The sequence below is a fragment of the Trachemys scripta genome, chromosome 2, assembly GCF_013100865.1.
Source record: "Trachemys scripta elegans isolate TJP31775 chromosome 2, CAS_Tse_1.0, whole genome shotgun sequence".
Classification (NCBI taxonomy): domain Eukaryota; kingdom Metazoa; phylum Chordata; order Testudines; family Emydidae; genus Trachemys; species Trachemys scripta.
The window spans coordinates 200,615,912-200,634,963 of record NC_048299.1 but is presented as its reverse complement, the minus strand read 5'-3'; the positions used below and the strand labels follow the sequence as shown (position 1 = coordinate 200,634,963).

At 39.2% G+C, this 19,052-nt stretch overlaps 2 protein-coding genes across 6 annotated transcripts in view; one reads left to right on the top strand and one right to left on the bottom strand.

Annotated features, from left to right (window-relative positions):
• EMILIN2 (elastin microfibril interfacer 2) overlaps positions 1 to 5,429 on the top strand; it is a 61,627-nt gene extending 56,198 nt beyond the window's left edge. Inside the window, exons 7-8 of the mRNA XM_034762709.1 lie at positions 593 to 727; positions 2,703 to 5,429. Of these exons, the coding sequence (XP_034618600.1) occupies positions 593 to 727; positions 2,703 to 3,040 (473 nt within the window). The 3' untranslated portion in view covers positions 3,041 to 5,429. The remainder of the gene's footprint in view (positions 1 to 592; positions 728 to 2,702) is intronic.
• Positions 5,430 to 8,392: 2,963 nt separating this feature from the next.
• The window catches only part of LPIN2 (lipin 2), a 67,309-nt gene continuing 56,649 nt past the window's right edge, over positions 8,393 to 19,052 (bottom strand). For 4 of the 5 annotated variants that reach the window (XM_034762714.1, XM_034762711.1, XM_034762710.1 and 1 more), the window contains exons 15-20: positions 17,726 to 17,874; positions 17,126 to 17,212; positions 15,349 to 15,501; positions 14,081 to 14,195; positions 12,888 to 12,991; positions 8,393 to 12,571 (exon numbers count right to left, since the gene is read on the bottom strand). In XM_034762714.1, the coding sequence (XP_034618605.1) occupies positions 12,427 to 12,571; positions 12,888 to 12,991; positions 14,081 to 14,195; positions 15,349 to 15,501; positions 17,126 to 17,212; positions 17,726 to 17,874 (753 nt within the window). In that variant the 3' untranslated portion in view covers positions 8,393 to 12,426. The remainder of the gene's footprint in view (positions 12,572 to 12,887; positions 12,992 to 14,080; positions 14,196 to 15,348; positions 15,502 to 17,125; positions 17,213 to 17,725; positions 17,875 to 19,052) is intronic. The other variant, XM_034762713.1, reaches the window with a different exon arrangement.

The following is a 19,052-nucleotide window of genomic DNA, read 5'->3' as shown; positions in this document are numbered from 1 at the left end:
ATGCAAAGGAGCAGGGCATTATCACTGATTGGAGAAGTGAATAAGGATATCAGCTAGGAAGATGAACCAGGCAAAGCTGAGGGACTCGGGCAGAAGGCTGGAGATGAGAAAACTCCAGTTCAGGAAGTGTATGGTGCACAGTTGGCAGCGATTATCCAGGCAGGAGCAGCCCGTAGCAGCATGGCTCCTGAAGAAGGGAGCTCAGAAAGCAGCATGAAACACCTGGGCTGAAATCTTGGCCCTAATGAAGTCTGGCAACACTCTCATGGCATTGTAGGCCATTCCTCCTGCATACCCTTCTCGCCTTCTCAAGAGGAGCATGTGTTAAAGAAAACCCCGGTAGGTGAACTCAGTTGCCAAGCTCCTCTGCTGCTCTCGGGTAGGTTGTGCTATGGGAGGAAACATTGTGGCTCAATCATTTTGTGGTGAGACAATTGGAAAATGACCCAGTGGCACTCATGCCAGCCTCTCCAGATTAACAGAAAACAATGTGTGTGCAAGACCACAAACAAACTCTACTATAAGCACCGAGAGTAAAAGGCAACATCTTTATTCTGATTGTCTCTGGATTCTGTTCTCTTCCCCATTCTAGGACCTACTGCTGCTGCCACCTCTCTGGTGTCTTTTTCGGCTGGTCTTACTCAGAAGCCTTTCCCCAGTGATGCAGGCGTGGTCCATTTTAACAAAGTGCTTGTGAATGATGGAGACTACTATAATCCTAACACAGGTAACAGCCAAAAAGGGACATACAGGGGAGCTAGGAAGCTGGCTGGGCAATATCATGGGATAGAGACATTATTACATTATCTTGAATGTTGCCAAGGTGCTTGCACTGGAGAAACAAAATACATAGTTCTATGGTATAAATCAGACACACCTTGGTTAAAACTACCTGTCACGCACTGGAGGATGACCCAGCCTTTAAGTGCAAGTATCTCTGCATTCACAAAAAGACTTTGTTACAGGGAATTCAGGTTGCTTAGCAGAGCCTTGTATCCTTCCAGAATGTGGAAGTTGGCAGCAGAAAATTTAAACATAAAACCAAAACACAAATACTAGAAAACCAGGAAATGCTGCATTATGGTCATTACCCCACACACACCACAGCCCCCACGCTTGCCATCTCGGCAATCTTCATGATTCCTCACAGCAGTGATTAGGGGAGGGAGCAGAGTTAAGGGTATGGGAGGCATGACTGTAATTCTACATTTCCTGGTTTTCTCTCTTAGAGATGTGTTTCTGGGTACCATATTCTATGTTCTGGAAGAGTACAAGGCCCTGCTTAGCAACCTTATTTCCCCTTTAACAATGTTTATGGTTAATGAATTTCCCTTGTTGTTTGAGAAATTGATGGTTGTGAGGGGGACATGACTGAAGGACCCTTTGGGGACATATGATGGAGTTCCCTGGGCACAGGTAGCAGCTCCTCAGCCACTAATTCCTGGCTCTTCCAGATGTAGGTACTGTTGGAGGGTTATAGGAACGTGGAAACTTAGGGGCTGTGAGAAGTTCAGGTACCAGTGGAGGCAGGGCTCTGTACACTCCTTGTGACAAGAGGCTGATGGCAAATTCCAGAGCCTTTATCCCAGATGGGGGAGAAGTGGGTGAAGGAGGACTTTAGAGTTCCCCTTTGCCCCAGGAGTGGCTGAGGCATTCCCTTGCCTGCCTTCCTCTTTTGAAAGCTTCATGACAATTGCAACTGCCACTGCATACCCCAGGAGGCATTCAGATGAGAGTGCGCTGTGCCCTTTATCTCAATGGTCATATTCTTCTCTCCTTTCCCATCATCACCTCGTCTGAGGCTGTGAGCCTCTGGCATATTAGGGAACCTGCCAATTCCCACAGGCCTTGTCTTCACAGATGTATTTTTAAGCTCAGGGTAACTGTGAGTGCTATTCTGAGGTAAAAACTCAGTGAAAATGAGGCACTTTAGTTTTGCTAAGAAGCAATTAAACTTACCAAGGTCAGCACTATACCCTTACCTAGTCCTGAGCTAAGTCCCCACATGTGTAGCATGCTCCTAGTTTCCCAGTTCTCGTCTCCCTTGGTATATGTGACCTGCACTGCACGTGCCCATTCTCCACTCCTCAGCCCCCACCAGTGCTGAATGTTACAATGCCAAAGTCCCTTTGTGGATCTAATCCTCTGTTCCTTCCTTTTTGCAGCCAGCTGTGGGGTGGAGACCTGTCCTCCATGACCAGACTCATTTTTTTCTAACCTAGATTTCCACGTTTTTCTGCTCGATGTGGCCTGGGTGTGAGCCACCCTACTTAGGCTGAGTGCCCCCCCTCCCCTGACTCTATCAACTTTGGCACACAGTACAGAACTATTACTTTGTGCTGACTAGAGTTTTAGGTGGTGGTAATGATATTAGGCTAGATAACATGAGCAAACACCACACATTGAAATCCTGCTCCAGACAAAGCCTGAGGGCTTGTCTACACATGGGTGTCATTTGGAATAGCTATTCCACATGCTGTGGAATAACTGCCTATTGTCAGCCCAAGAAACACATCAGACAAAGCAGAAGGTGGTGAGATTTCTATATCAAATGGGCCTTTATTTTCCTTCCTCTATAATGCTTATTCAGATGTCTGGGTATGAGCAAGTGGATAACTTTGTAGTTTTAAAATGAATTTGTCATTATTCCTACTGCACTGGAGAGTTTCCATCAGTAAAACAGTAATTAAATGTCTTTGCAGGCATCTTCACATCTCCCTATGAAGGGCGATATCTGATCACTGCCGTCCTTGCTCCTGAAAGGGATGAGTATGTAGAAGCAGTGCTGTCTGTTGCCAATGCAAGCGTTGCTCAGCTCCACACAGCTGGTTATAGAAGAGAACTGCTTGAGTATCACAAACCACGATCAGGGAAACGAACCTGTGGTGGTGCTGGAACATTCCACCTCGTTCTTCACCTAAAAGCTGGAGATGAAGTAAACATTGTAGTTACTGGGGGCAAGCTGGCCTACACAGACTCCGATGAAATGTACTCCACATTTAGTGGAGTTCTTCTCTATCCGTCCATTGCTCATGTCTAGGTTCCTCGTGAAAAGAAGGGTAAGATATTCAGAAGAAATAAAATTTGAAGCTTTAATATATTCATTTTATATATTTGATTTGAGTGGTGGGTTTATGATCCATATTTAACTCTACCTTCTCCCCCCCCCCGCAAGACTTCTAAGTTCTGCCACTGTAAAAGGCATGTTTACAACAGTTAAACTCCTTCTCCCAAGCCCTACAGAGTAGAAAGTGTGTCAAATAGTAAATTTGTACCCAGTCTGCATAGGTAGCTCTCTAATTTGCTCTCGTATTATTCCTTAGTAAACAATTTCCATTCCCTCCCTCTACCCCCCACTGTGTCACTGTCAGTTCCATAAGCCCAAACCTGCTCATTTGAAATCCTACATTTTTGTTCTCTACAATTTTAGTCCTCTGGTCTGCTACTTTCATGTTTCCACTAGTGCAGAGATGAGGAAGTGATGGTTACATAGGCCTGAGCTTATCTCTCCCCAGATATTGGGTTGTGATCTTTGAGTCAGCAGAATTCATTTAAGAGAAAAATAGCTCCAGGGAATTACGGACAATGGTTATTCTGGGCAAAAAGGATATTGTTTGTCTGGTCAAAGGGTAAACCTCCACCCTCAGTTGCAAAATAAATCAGTCACATCATATTCAACTGGAAACACCTGTAAGGGGAGAATTTGGCCCTAACTCAAGTACTTGATGCAGAACTGAGTCACTTTCTGCTGATAGGGGAAAAAGGAAAATGAGTAGAAGCTTCCTTTGAGTTATAGTGCCTGGCTTTGAAAGCTTAAGACAAAATATGTTGAGAACAAACCTCAACTATCCCTCCAGTATGAGTGCTAAAGCTAGCAACAGGAAACTTAACTGTGATCTGTTAGAAAAGGTGCATTCAACTGGAACTGGACTACCTTTCAAAAACTACACTTTCCTGTGCTAATTTTCAGAGGTTTTACAGTTAAGGAAAAAACAAAAATTCTTTGCCCTGATGCTAGGTGACAAACCCACCAACTACAGGGGAAAACTAGCTACAGCAGGGAATATCATAGCTGTCTCTAAGCTCACCTATTATAAATACACAAAGTAAACTGAAGAACATTTTCTTTAGTCTTTGTTTTAGTAACCACATTACTTGTAGCAGCAGTGACAAACTTTCAGACAAGGGTGCATTTTACATTATGTACTCCAACCAGATAGCAGGCTTCCCTTTGTCCTGAGTAGATGAAATACATTTTAGACACCACTGTAGATTTCCTCATACCTTCATTAAACTGGTGACCAGTCAAATTATGTGTTAGCTCATTAAATCTGGTAGTATTTTAATCCTTGGTGTGGCTAGAAAAAAAATCCAACAGCAATCTGAGTGGGAACATGTGGCAGATTTGTAAAAATCTATAAACTGAAGTTTTTAATAGTCTTTGTATAGAGTTTTATTTATAGCAGTGGTGTGTAAATATTTTAACTTTTCTACTGACAAATCCAGAACAGCTCTTCGTCTCTGTATGAATACAACTGTTAGGAGGTAAGCACTCCCTTTCCTGTGATAAGGTATGATAAATATATATCTAGTCAACATCTTGTTACAGTTGAAGTGGTAGCTTTGGAATAGAAGCTCCTTAAGAACTCTGTTGTGGGAAGTCTTTAGCTCATTGCTTGGAAACAGAATGAGCTCAGCTTTCAGGGTAAGTTTGAGAAGCTAATACATCAGCTAGAGAAGAAACTGACTCAGAATTCCATGACAGAGGAACAAAGTTTCTTCATAGATTTGTTTGACTGTAGTTTTTATAAGCAAAGTATCAGAATCTCTATTGGAACTTTAACACAATCTTCATCAGAAGTTGTTGGCACATTCTTGGTTTCCAGTGAGCAAGTTATAGCTAAGCTGAGGCTAGGATTTTGTGTGGTGTATAGTAGGAAAACTACTAAGCGGAGGAGCTGCTGTCTCTCAGCCAGTGCCAGAAAGCACACTAAACGCTTCCTAACTTACAGCTTCCAGGGAAAGAAGGGGAAGACTTAGGTTGTTTTCCTGAAACTGCAGTGCAGCTTTAAGTGTTAGCATGCTGTATGACAAAGCAAGCAGCTGTATAAGGGGGGTGGGGTGTATTTTCCTCTGCCTTAAGTCCGCTTCATGCTTTCAAGCCATATCTTTTAGTGTAGACATAGGCCATATGGCCTAACTCTCTGTGAGCCAACTATTATGACAACCAGTTTGTTCCTAGTATAGGCAAAGAAGTGAGAGACTCCTTAAGTTTTCTTACACTCCTCCCAGAAGTTGGCTCCAGACAATGTGTGACTCAATATTGGTGGCTGTCCTAGAAATGACTCATGGAAACAATGTGAGCTGAGCGCTCAGGGAAACCCAGTTGGCAGGCAAGCTCCCTTTAAAAAAAAAAAAAAAAAAAAAAAGCTTTGTCTAATGAATCAGTGATAGAGAAGTACAGGAGGTAGTGCTGCTGCTGATTTAGCCAGAGAAGCCTTACAGCATGGAAATATAACATGAATGAGATCTTCAATCTAACAGAAAACATCAGTCAAGCCTGTTATGTGCCAGTTTCAAGGCAGGTTGGAAAGAATCTGAGAACAAACCATACAAGAGCTAGTGTCTGTCATTCTGTGGATGGGCAGTCATACACGAAGACCTCTCAAGAATACTAGAACTATTGAGATGAGATGAGCTTGCAAGATAGCATCATATATAAAGGCAGTCAAAGCAGAATACCCAGATCCTTGAGAACAAACAAGAATTTGTCAGAACTATTCTAAAACAGAGGTCTGTATCCGGAAAGAGATTCCACATAGAAATCCTTGGTCATGTTTGGCCACTGAGTCCCGGTGAGCAGATGTGATACAGGTGAGGAAAGACAAAGCCGTTAAAAGATAACAAAAAATATTGCTCAACAGACCTTGGAGCAAAGTAGAAATGGACCTTTTCACCAAACACCACCTCATTATTATAGACAACTATTCACATTTCTGTGAACTAGATGAACTACTATAGCAACCATCATAGACAAAGAATCAGCGTGGTATCCCGAACTGTATAGATTCAGACAGACCACAAGTTACTTTCAGTAAGCTTGTGCAATTTACCTTGGAATAGGAATTTAGTCACAGCACAGCATTGATTTTAAAAAACAAAGTGCAAAAAGCCAAAGAGAAAATATGGCAAGCTATTCTTGAGTGGAGAAACACTCACCCAGACTGCATTAATAGTAGCCCAGTACCATGCTTGATGTCAAGATGCACATGTATCGTGGTGTCCAGCCCCAGCCTTACTACAGCAAGCAGTAATGAAAGAAGTTGAATAGAGGCCAGTGAACTATGCAGTCCACTGAAACTCGATCAGCAGGACACAGATGGCCCAAGAGAGAACAGAACAGACTCAAAACACCACACTGCCCTAGGAACCAAGTGCAAGTCAGTCTCTTGTTGTCACAAGACAGACCCGTGCTCACTCCAACATCAAATCACCTGCAAGGTATGCACCAGACTTTACAAAGCTTGAAAGAACGTCCTTAAAAAGTTAAGTGGGAGTAAAAACCAGTTGGTGGTGTGTTAAGTTCTGATATATGCTTTAAGGGTGTATAATATTAAATATTAAGCAGTTATAGTATCTCAAATAAATATGATGAGTAATTTTACAATCGACAGCTTTACAATTGTATGGGAATATGCTTGTGTATAGAGTAATGTCTAGGAAGAGTGTAAGTGGAGGAAAAGTAAAGCCTGAACCTTGCACTGTCTACCCTCTCTTTTTAGCCTTGGAAAGAGAATATGTGCAGCACAGCCAGCAGAAGTGTAGTGTGTTTGTTTTAAAACCGACTGCTTTGCTATTCACCTTTGGCTTTTCCATCACAATTTCCACCTGGCTCTTGCCTGGGTTTTAGGCCATTTCTGAGTCATCCAGTTTGAAACATTGGTCTGGGTTTTGTAGAGGTCTTAGCTACAAGAGCATAGACATATTGCAGGTGCAGTTTTTAGCTAACCAGTCAGTTCAGCTGGTGCCTCTGATCAGATCACTCATCCCCCTCACCGATCTCTTTGATGCAGGTGCAGAACAGTGTTCCCACACTAGAGCTGAGGAAATAGTCAGATTGCCCTCTCTGAATGTGACTAACTTCAGTAATCATAGGCCTGCTTTTTCAAGGTAAAAAAGTGCATTGTGTGTGTACCTTTTTGGAACTTGTGTTCTTTCCAACCCAGCAGCACCACAGCTAGTCTCTTTGTCAACTTCTTCCATTGCCATCGCTGCTCTGAGACATTAGGACTTTGCATCTCCTAACAATAGGTCTATGCAGACTGAACTTAAGGGTTTGCCATTCTAGTCCAGATGTTTGTTCATCTTGTCTGGGATCCTGTATCTAGAAGGGGGACAGATTATTTCTGCCACTTTAAGAAAATATTGTGGGCAATCCCACGTATAATGCTACTTGTGGCCATGTAAGTGACTGCAAATCTGTTACTTTAAGTTGCCACATGTGCTATCCCCAGGGCCGGCTCCAGGCACCAGCTTGGCAAGCAGGTGCTTGGGGCGGCTGCTCCGGAGAGGGGCAGCACGTCCAGCGGACTGTCCCTCACTCCCACTTGGAGTGAAGGACCTCCTGCTGAATTGCCGCCGCAGATCATGATTGCAGTTTTTTTTTTTTTTTTTTTTTTGGGGCGGCCAAAACCCTGGAGCCGGCCCTGGCTATCCCCAGGCCGATAGTAGGCAAAGAGTGCACCAGGAGGGCTGGCAGGAAGTGGCACCACATCTGCTGTAGCAGAGCCCACACTCCAGTAGTTTTGAGGTGGTCTGGGACCCAGCTATAGCGCTCTGTACAAGAGGAAATTATGTGCTTGATGTTTAAGTGGTGGGAAGGGCACACATTCATTTATACTGTGAAAAGTCAAAGGCACAACTATTTGTCTAGTGAGTATTTCTGTACACAATTCACTACTATCCCATATTAGAAGTTACTGAATCAGATGGATTATCATGAATAGAGTAAAAAAAGCTGGTTGGAGAAGAGTAACTCATTGAAAATAGCAAGTGACTGGAACAGGTAAACTTCCCTAGTAGACTGTATGTGACACATGATCTGTATTAGTACCTCATGTTTACTTTTATCAGTACAGGTAACGGAACTGAACAATATCAGCAACCTGACAGTAACTGTATATCATTAATCAGCCCCTGGAAAGTATTCCAAAAGAATATTTGCTTTTCTTCTTGATGGTTTTTTTTTTTTTTAAATAGGTATTTTCATTAGATAAATCTGATTCCATCTGAAATGCTGGTTTACATACATCCTTATGTAGTACTTTGGCAATCTATTATAAGAGCCACTGAATTTCATTCTTTAAAAAGAATAAAGAGAAGAAAACTCTTAAATTTAAGTTTGTTTATTGTGGCAACATTGTTTTGAACACCAATAAACATTGCACCAAAGTGTAGGTTATTTACCCAAAGACGGTCCAGTCTTTACAAAGACCATTGTACTGGCATATTTACAGAATTGACTATTTAACACTAACTTATTAGTGATTGTGTGGTTTAACAATCAACTATTTCACATGTCCTCAATTTAATAATGAAACAAAGTATTCGAGTTCTCCTGACCCTCACCTTAAAAACAAATCAAAATGCAGCTTTCATCTGGAGATAATTAACACTTGTTTTTTTAAAAAAACAAAGCAGAGTTTCATCCTGCTTAGCAGGATTTAACATAGGAAACAAAACTCTCTTAGGCAAAAGTGACAATTCAAAGGCATCTAAAATTCACTAGACATTTCTAATGTTTCATAATGAAGTTGTAATTTAGTTGCTTATTTTTAAACTCCTCCTTCAAATGTTGAGGAGTCTATTTCTAGGAGTCTTGAATACAATGTCAAATGAATCTTTTTACCCATTTGGCTTACATTTGCCAGACTGATTCAGAGTTTGTCAGAAGTTATGTAATTTAGTTGATTTAAGTGTTAAGACTTTTCCAGTTGAAGACTTATGTTCTAGAAACAGTAGAATGATGTCACGAGACTAAGAATACATGATCCAGCATCACACCTGCACTTCTATACTCAAAGATTAAAAGTCCCACATTTTTGAAGTACAAGCTTAAACACATGAAAGTAAAAAAGAAATCCAGAAATGTTTACCTCTATACATACAAGTGACTAAGTTATGATCTTTAATCACTACAGAAATGGGCAGTGTCTAGTGGACTGACCAGATCTGAACTGCAGTGTTCCTTTTTTATCCCCAGATAAATACTGTGGAAGTTTATGGTGTCAAACACTGTTCCAATGCAAAGGGGATCTGCATCTTCAACAACAGTCTTAAGAGGTGTGCGTGTGTGTACGCACACTTAAAAGCTCCTCTCTTTCACAGAAAGAATGAGTTAATTTGTGCTGATCTGAAATAGGCTTAGCACAAACATTGTTTTCAAACCATCTATTTCTACTAAGGTAAAATAAAGGAAGCAGATTAATGTGTAATTCTAATGTATCCACTTCATATTGTAATACTGTAGCACAAACCTACCATTTGACAGTTCTAATAAGATGTTTTTTCTAGAATTTGTTTGGAATACTGGACATTTTACCTCCCTAAGTATGTAAGTAATGGTCTGCATAGAACAACCAAGTTCAGTCCCCAAAATGGATTCTAAAGTATTATTACCATCTAATCTGAGTAGGGCTCCAAATGCAAGTTGGTTTCAAATTAAAAAAACAATTTGCATATCAGGAAGACTCAAAAACTATATAGCAGAATTGTAACCATCACAGACAGAGTGGAAGGGCAGCTTTTTGGAAATCCTTAAATGCCAAAAATTCACCCAAAATTGCAACACAATCCAAGTGCTCACGTTAATTTAAACTACTGGTGCTTAAAGGAGACATCTGACCCTATTCAGTTTGTCGTTTAAAACAGGTTTTATGCTGATTTTACCCTGTCCCCCACCTTAAAGTGCACAGAATTCATCACTGCATGTGTCAAACTGTAGAGAACATGAAAACCTAGGTTAAGAGAAACTAGCAAAGTAAGATACAGCCACATTCTTGCCTTCTGCCCAATTTGGAATTTCATCAAGTACTTAATAAAAAATTGCATTAAGCCAAGGCCACCAGAGAATGAGCTAGAAGTGCTGAAGGAAATTCTAACTACTAAAGAAGAACTGATCTAGGAGATGCAGGTCCATTCCTTTTGTGGAAAGATTTTTTCATCACCGTGAGGAAAATCTTCGCACTTAATAGCCTGTATCTCATTGATTTTCAAAGCAACTTATGAAAATTGTACCCTTTGGGAAATGGCTTTCCCTATTAGAAGAAACCAAGAAAGAAAATAAAAACAGCTACAGGGCTTTTAAAGACTGGGGTTTATAAGCCTTTGCTCAGTGCAGTGATCTATAAAATAGGCCATGTTTCGTTCTGATCTGAACCTGTGAAACAAACCAGCAATAGCATTTGCAGCCCATTACTGTTTCCATTAAAGACAAAGACTGGTGCTCTTGACTGAGTAATCCTTGTACAATTATGGTTGCGGCTAATACTAACTTATAAAACAACATCTTTAGACATTTGTTTGGATCATGGAAAAAAATGTAGTCCCATCTACTTAACCACTAGGTAGACTTGGGGAATGGCCAACTTTTCTGTGGAAATGATTATTAGCATACCATGAAATCCATATACTCTAATGAGGCTGCCATTTAAATCATTTGTTTATATGGAACAGAAAAGTTCAAACTGATGTAATTCGCTTTTTCCTTTCCTTCACGAAAGAGCCAGGTCCCCTTTGCAACTTCACCTCCTTGCTTATAATTCCAGTTGCTGTTTCTAATCATTAGAAATAACCTACTTCAAATGATATGTTGATCCAAAAATATTCAGTGAATCTGTTTTTCAGTTGACTGGAGCTAGCACCTGATGTTGGAACCTCACATGGAGAATTCTCAGACTGACAAAGGAAATAAAAGATTCCTTCTAAAAAAAAAAAATCTACCAAAACTGCCGTTTTCATTGACAGCCTAGGGTCAACATCCTCAATTCCACTCTGCACCTCTAAGAGGCACAGCACAGAATTTCACTCCAGCTTTATAATACTATACCCTTCCTACGTTTGCTGTACAAACCAAAAGGAAAAACCTTTGCCTTCAAGAATTTTTTGGATACCCAGTGAAGACTGCAGGCAAACTGCTTTTGGAGTTGGTAAGTATTAGGCCTATGAGGCAGTTCGCTTAATACAGTAATTTATAGGCGCTGGTCTGAAACCAAGGAATGGCCACACAGCACTGCTTGTCATTTACCTGAAAACTCTGTTGGCTTTGCTCTGCTATACAGCATTCAGAACACAAACCTTACACCTGGGGGCTCACTGCTGCATAGTACTTGCTTCAACAACAGAAAACCCTTAACACAGAATTCTGGAAAGGCCTGCAGTAGATTCAATTAAAAAAAATAAATACATAATTTTCTTCAATGACGACTCCCTGAATATAATCTGTACATGCTTTTTACTGGCCTACACACTGTGCGCACACATATGCATTTCAATGCTGTAAAGAAATGCCAACTTCTCAGCTATTACAGTAAAGCTTTTTCCTCAACTTTCTCTCGACTGAAAATTGACATGGAAGGTTGCAGCTTGGGAATAACAAAAGTCATTCAAGAATCAAAAGGCATACTGAAACTTCTCAAGACAGCTTTGGATTTAAAATAAGCAATAAGCTCATAAAATGGTCAAATCACTGTATGTTTAGAAAAATGTAAGAGGCAGAGTTAACATGAGTGGCACCTTGCTGCACAAGCACAGCCTCTACCTTTAATATACACTAGACTGTACATGTGACAATACTATTTACATTTAAGGAGGAACTTTATAGCTTCAGTTTCTGTCAGGTGGTTAATGTTTAAGACATTTTCTATATTTTGTTTATGAGAAATAGTTGTTTCAGACAGTTACTCCTTTTTAAAATGGCCTAATTACCAATCTGAAAATTAGTCTATAACTGCTATAACATGGCTGATAGTCTATTTGGCAGCTTCCATGCACTTTTTGGCTTCTTTTTTAAAAAAAATATTAAGGAGACTAATATACAAAAAGGTCTATATTTAAGGTAAGTTTTGTATCTATGGAAAGGCAAAGATGCAGCAAAAACTCCATCTTTGTGTTGCCATCTAGTGTCTCAGTACCGCTGCTGTCACATAGGCGGATCTTAAATGCCTTAAAAAGTCAAGCAAAGTCAGATGCAGAAACTTTGCATTTTGTTTGTTTGTGCCAAACCCATAGACTTAAAATATTGTCTTAAGTAAGACTCATGGTACCAATGTATAAATTAGCATCTCCAGAAAAGAAGTTCTCTCTTCACATTTAAACTGAAGTTGAATGACTGGATATGAAATCCCATCTCCGTGTGCGCAGAGTTGTTCAGGCTAGGTCTTCCATGTTCACCTCAGGAAATGGTTGTCGCCAATAGCAGAAGGAACTGAATTCCGGGCATAGAAAAGCAGAACTCTGTTCTTTATTGAGTAGTGGGAACACATGTTCCACAAGCTCACTTAGCCTGAAATACCTACATTAGAAAAAGAAGAGGGTTATCTATTGTTGCAGTTTTAGAAGTGTAATTCCAAAAGCTGACAGTCAAAGAGGCAGTGTTCCTCCAAAAGCTATTTTCCACTTTACTTTGTTAGTTTACATTTTCTTTCTGAATACATTTCAGTACATATGAGGCTGAAGATCTCTAGTAGGCAGGATTTCACACAATTCCTTAATATAATAATATAAGATTTCATATTATAGCATCACTGTTACAATGGTTACTGCCTTGCTTGAAGCTCAGCCCTCCCCCCACTTCTTCTGACCATTTGAAATAATAAAAATGGTCTTACGAGGACTTGTTTCCCTTTGTCCGTTCCTGGATCAGTTCACCCTTTGGGTTCACTGTAAATATTCTGCAGTCTGGGACTCCCACTTTCGTGTAGGCGAATACATCCTGCAGAAAGCATGAACAGTGGTGCAGAAGGAAGTTATTACTCTGCTTTCAGATTCCCTTACGTGAGTGAGCATTGCTCAATAGAAAAAAAAAAAAAAAAAACTTTACAGAAAGAACATGAATACATTTAAAAGCAGATTGAAGTAATTGAAATTTGGCTCGTCAAAAGTTAAAAAGAAGACATGCAAAGCATCAGACATATTTAGATGCCATAAACCTTAGACAGCATAGAAAGGGTTAGAATATCCAGCAACAAATAAGATGAACTTCCAGCCAGTGTCTGGGAAGTAAGATTTGTTCCTAGGCCTTAGGCCACAAACAACAAAATGCTTCTTTGGGGGAATATTCCATTTCTGGAATGGAAAAGCAATACTTTTGGGGCCCATCCCTTCCTTGCTGGTTCAGGGCTCAGCATCTGTGTGGCTGAAGACAAGACAGGGAGAGAGGAAAGTGAGAATTGTGTGAAAGAAGAAAGTTTCTGCATTAAGTTACTATGGAATTAATAAACTTTGGCTCTCAGATACTGTGGTGAACACCGCTGCAGAAACACCAAAGGATGGAATGTTATATTTATTAAAGGCCAGATTCTGAGAACATTTACATGTGAGTAACTTCACTAATACATAAAAAGAACAGGAGTACTTGTGACACCTTAGAGACTAACAAATTTATTAGAGCATAAGCTTTCGTGGACTACAGCCCACTTCTTCGGATGCATATAGAGTGAAACATATATTGAGGAGATATATATACACACATACAGAGAGCATGAACAGGTGGGAGTTGTCTTACCAACTCTGAGAGGCCAATTAAGTAAGAGAAAAAAAACTTTTGAAGTGATAATCCGTTCACTAATACATGTAGTTCCACCAAAGCCAGTAGAACAGCTTGCACGAGCCAAGTTATTTCTAAGTGTGTTTGTATGACTGGCCATAAAAAGGAAAGGTCATCAGGTGTTTAATAAATTAAAGCTGTTCAATTTCCTTCTTACATTTGTAAAAGGACCAAAAAAACCTCTTATTTCCCTTGCTTCACAAATAAAAGTTGTTTGGGTGTTTTGACCCTTCAATTAGAAAGGTGCAGACTTACATTGGGCCTGTTTCCAAAAGCAGCATAGAAAGGCTGTTTATTCGGCACAAACAAGTTCTTGATATCATTCAAACACTCGATTTTGAACTTTTCAGGCTTCTTTTCTATCACTTCCCTAGAATAAAATTTGAACACAATCACTGAATCCTAAATCACTATTTCAGAGGGGTAATTCCCCCTATTCAACTGGTGTTTGCATTCTCACAGTACATTGTGTGGCTGAAATTTCCAATGTACAGATATTGTACCAATTGTAAGAAAAAGAAAAAAAAAAAACAAAAACAAAACCAATCCACTTGCCCAAGACCAATAAAACATTTTTTCCTTTACCGACAATCGCAGTAAAATGCAGGTCAACAGATTCTGCACTTGGGCTGGTAAATTTTCATGCCATACCAAATTCATAACTGCTCTGACAAGGTCTCTGCCACCTCAGAGGATCATTTAAGCAGATCAGGAAAAATGGCAAGTGAGAATATGTAGGAACACATTAGGCGTACTCTCAGTCCTGCTCCCACTGAAGTCAATGGCAGTTTTACCAGTGACTATTGGTGGTAGAACTGGGGCCACTGCTGATGCAACTTACTGTGTCAGTTCATTTTTATTTTACTTTTCTTAAGACTATATTACATTTACCTTAATTAGCTATTATCAGTGACAAGTGATTAGTCTATTGAAGTTTCCAACAGTGATTGTCTCAGATATTTAGATAACAAATCTAGAAGGTTGAACATTTCTTGGTTCTTTGTAAGAAGTAATATTAATCATTACATTCTTGTTACAATGTAGAATTCCCAAGGTTCTAATACCACGCAATGTGGTAGTGAAAAGCTGGGAAATCCAGATTAGCTTGTGGAAGTTCAACTCTGCAGTTCTTGCAGCCATACTTCTCTGGACAGAATTTTACTGATACTTACAGAACCCTACGTTAAGTGTCAGTCATAGGATGGGAGGGAGAGGAATGGACAAACACCTCCTTTACCAGACTGACATTTTACCTGCTGTAACAGCTTTTAATACATGCATATATGATCACAAATGTTAGATTACAAATGAAACTTTTTGGAATCAGCAAATGGCTTCAGGGGGTCATAATAAAACCATGGGCCCTCTTCAGTTTGCAGGGGTAAAAATAGGAACAATGGTATAATGATAGTTCATAAAGCAGCCATTTAACTCAGTTCCTCACACCTTTTCTATTTATCTCTGCCCACTTCCTTGCCTCCTTAGTACAAATAAAAATGCCAATAAAATACCGATGTGCTTACCTATGAAAGGCTGAGAACAAGCTGCTGGGGGACAACAACAGGGGGCCCCTGGGTAGGATTGTTCCTTTGTCATTCACCCAGTGTAAGTACCCTCTTGTCATATCTGCCATTCCAATAGCACGAGCAGAGCAATACAGAAACTTGTAGCCATTCCTAAGGAAGAATATTCTGCTTAGTTTATATTCCAGCCAAAGAAATTTTTTGCCAAGATCCCTGTATTATGGTAGTGTCTAGAAGCACCAATCAGGGCAGTAACCTCATTGTACACTCACCATGCACAGGTAGAGGAGGTTGTCCCTAATTTGAAGAGTCTGTAATAATTTAAAGATTCAAAAAGCAAGCCTAATAGAGAAGGGAAACGGAGAGCAGATACTAAGTACTAAGATCACACTGTTACAGGTTAGATTTATGCATAAATCTAACCTGTAACAGTGTGATCTTAGTACTTAGTATCTGCTCTCCTGGTGATTCTGGATAACTGGCAAAAAAAATTAATTTTGTAAACAATCCTATATCCAACTCTCATTCAACCCCCTCAATTAGTTATAGCAATTACTTAAACGTGCATTTGCAGATAAGGACTCCATTTCTGGATATTAAAATGTTCTGCTGTTGCTTGTAGGCAAAAATATTTGGTTACAGTATGTCACATCAGGACTGCTGAACAACGAGTTTTCAGTAAATCTCTAAAAATGCTCCTGCAGACTTCGCAGGCATGTCTATTCATATTAAAAAAGCTGCATTTGAGCATGTTCACTGTGTTGGTCTTGTGTGTGCTAGTAGATGCAAGTGCATTTTTAGAGGCCTGATGAAATTTGGCTCACAATGCCAAGATTACTGCTTCCAATGCATAAGATATTGAAATTCTGCCCAACTCCCACTGACAATAAGAAGAGGCAACTTTTGACCCTTTGCATTATATCTGAGGTCAACATGAAGGTTCCAAGGCCTCAAATCTAATCTGTCAAGGCAATGATTCTAAACTTCAACTTAAAAGAATCCATTAAAAATAAATTATTTGGAAATATCCCCAAACAATTACTCATCTTTTATCCCTCAGGCACAATACTAAATGCAGTTAAATACTATTCCCAGGGCTGTTGGTGAATAATGGTGCTGACAATATGTTTTTGAAAAGTGTCTGCCACACAAAGGACCAATTCAGGAGGGAAAAAGATATTTGTCAAGTTAAATTTAAACAATTTAAAAGATTACTAGACTCTATGCTTTTTAAAGAACTGAACATTTTTAAGAAGCAGGATCAATGTACATCTGGAGTTCAGTAACGTACATGTATAAAATTATGGAAGATATAAATAGCTGAAAGCACACAGTTTAGGCCCAACACTTACATTTCAAATAACTTTTACAAAATAGTTAAGTGTTTTCATGATTCTTTTAAAGTATAACAGACACTCACTGCAATCTGAAGAACAGTTACAATTCTGCTTCCCAACCAGCACAACAGTTAAGAATGTCTTTAGAATTTCTGTTCTAAAACTACAATTTTTAAAACTAAAATCTGAATCTATTCCTTGGAAATACAATGGAAAAGACCAAATTACCAGGGAAAGTGGTAGTTGATGGGCAAAGCAATAGCACGTGTTTTAGAAAGTTCTGTTAATGTAAAATAATTTAGTTTGTGGCAGACAACTTATTTTTCGTTATTTAGGTCATGAAAAGGTGGTCTAAATCAGAAACTCAGTTAATCTGATTAATTTTAATTCTGTTAGTCAGTAATCCCAAATACCCGGTTGCTTCAAAGTAAGACACATACTCATTGATGGAATGGTAGAGTTTTGCAATGCCTTGATGGGTCCAGTCCTTGCCAAGCTGTGGGAGAATTTGTCCTAAGGCATCAGACCTAAAAACAAGAACCATCGGAACTAAGTATACAAGGAGAGATTTTACATTAAAAAAATACATGTCATTGAATTTGTTTTCCAACAAATATTTGTGGAAGATTCAAAGAATCTCTGTGCAACAGATTCTAGAGGTTACGTCAAAGCTTTGGTAGCTAGTCTGGATTGAGCCATTAGTGAGCCCACTATGCAATAGCAAGCCACTACACCCAGTCTCAAGCTACCCACTGAACTGGAGGGGAAAAAATCCAGAATATCACTGAAAGCCAACGGTGCTACATTTATATTCTTTCAAAACTCTCATCATAGATTACTGTAAGTAAAAGTACAAATTACAATCAAAGAACACTAATCAGCAGTCTTTCACTGGGATTCTTACTATGATGTAAATTTAGAGGACAGGCTGGATTCAAGCTCCCTTTGAATCACTCTTTATAAGCTCTTCAGAGGAGGGTGCTATAAACAAATATCACCCAAAATTTAAATAAAAGCAAAAATGATGTAATGGTACTTGCTTTGTTATTGTTCCATCAATATCAGAGATGATGATTTTGTCATTCCAATTCCAGAGGTATATTGTTCCTGCGCAGCGGCAAGTACCTTGATATTGGGTTGTAATACTGAACACAACATCATTTGGACCATCTTTAAGCTTCAATTTTGCCTTTAAAATAAACCAAAATTATTAAAGTGTTTTGCATAGTTAAGAGTTTATAAATAGCAAAAGAGCTACAGGAAATGTCGTAGGTGCTCATACACATCTACTTGTGTGATCAGATTAAATATCATTTGTAATTATATGTTTATTGTGTCCTCAAATTAAAGCCATTTCACAAGAATCCAATGTTAGCTTAGTGCACTATCCAGATACAACAAGCCACCCTCTTGCCTACCAAAAGAAACAATCCTGGTAATTTCTCAACTTTCTCCTTCTGCTAGTAAAGGAACCTATCCTCAGTTTTATTTTAGCATTATTCTACATCAGCAATTATCTTCTGGTTTAAAAAAAAAAAAAAAAAAAATCAACGTACATCTCCTTCCTGAAAAATCCTTGCTATTCTTTACTACTGAGTTAACTTTCATTGATGTAAATAGACAAGATTGGGAAAGATACCATTTCTAGAGCTTCTAATTATATCTAAGTAGATGATAATGAAAAGGACCTAATTATGCAAGGCCATCTGTAATATCTAAATTTAGAATTCCTCAGCCATCTTTTGTTAATACTAATATGTGCCTCTTCCTTATCTAGAGAGAAGCAGTTTGTTTTGTTTCTTGTCTACACTAGAAAAAAAATGGGACCAGAATTCAACATTGGTGGAGCTCCACTGATAGAATCTGTAGTGTTTTTACCACTGTGTCATCTAATTCTATTCAGAATAAGCCTGGATACAACAATAATAAAGATATCAGAGGCTTGACTGCATTGCAGCTTCCACTCCTGCGACTGTGGTGAAGTGACACCACTGATAAGTTATGGATCCCCACTTTTGCCAATGTGGATGCAGCCTTTATGTGATGTTATCCTTTCCTACTTGTATGTGTCACTCTTTAAAAGGACAGAAATGGAAATTAAATTCTTGCCTTGATGAGAAAGAATGATCAAATATTTTGGGCTATTAGTGCATCTAAAATGAGTTAAAATTTAAGAATCACACTCAGAATTGGACAGGACTCCTGCACACTGCTTCAAATATGTGCAACTGGACAGTTATAAGAGTCAATGGCATGGGAATTATAAGAGGGGTAAAATATAACACATTATTTAGCAATGTCCTGATATAGCGGTTTGACTATTTTCTGCAGAAAAAATATGGACTACAATTACCAGGATTATATTTG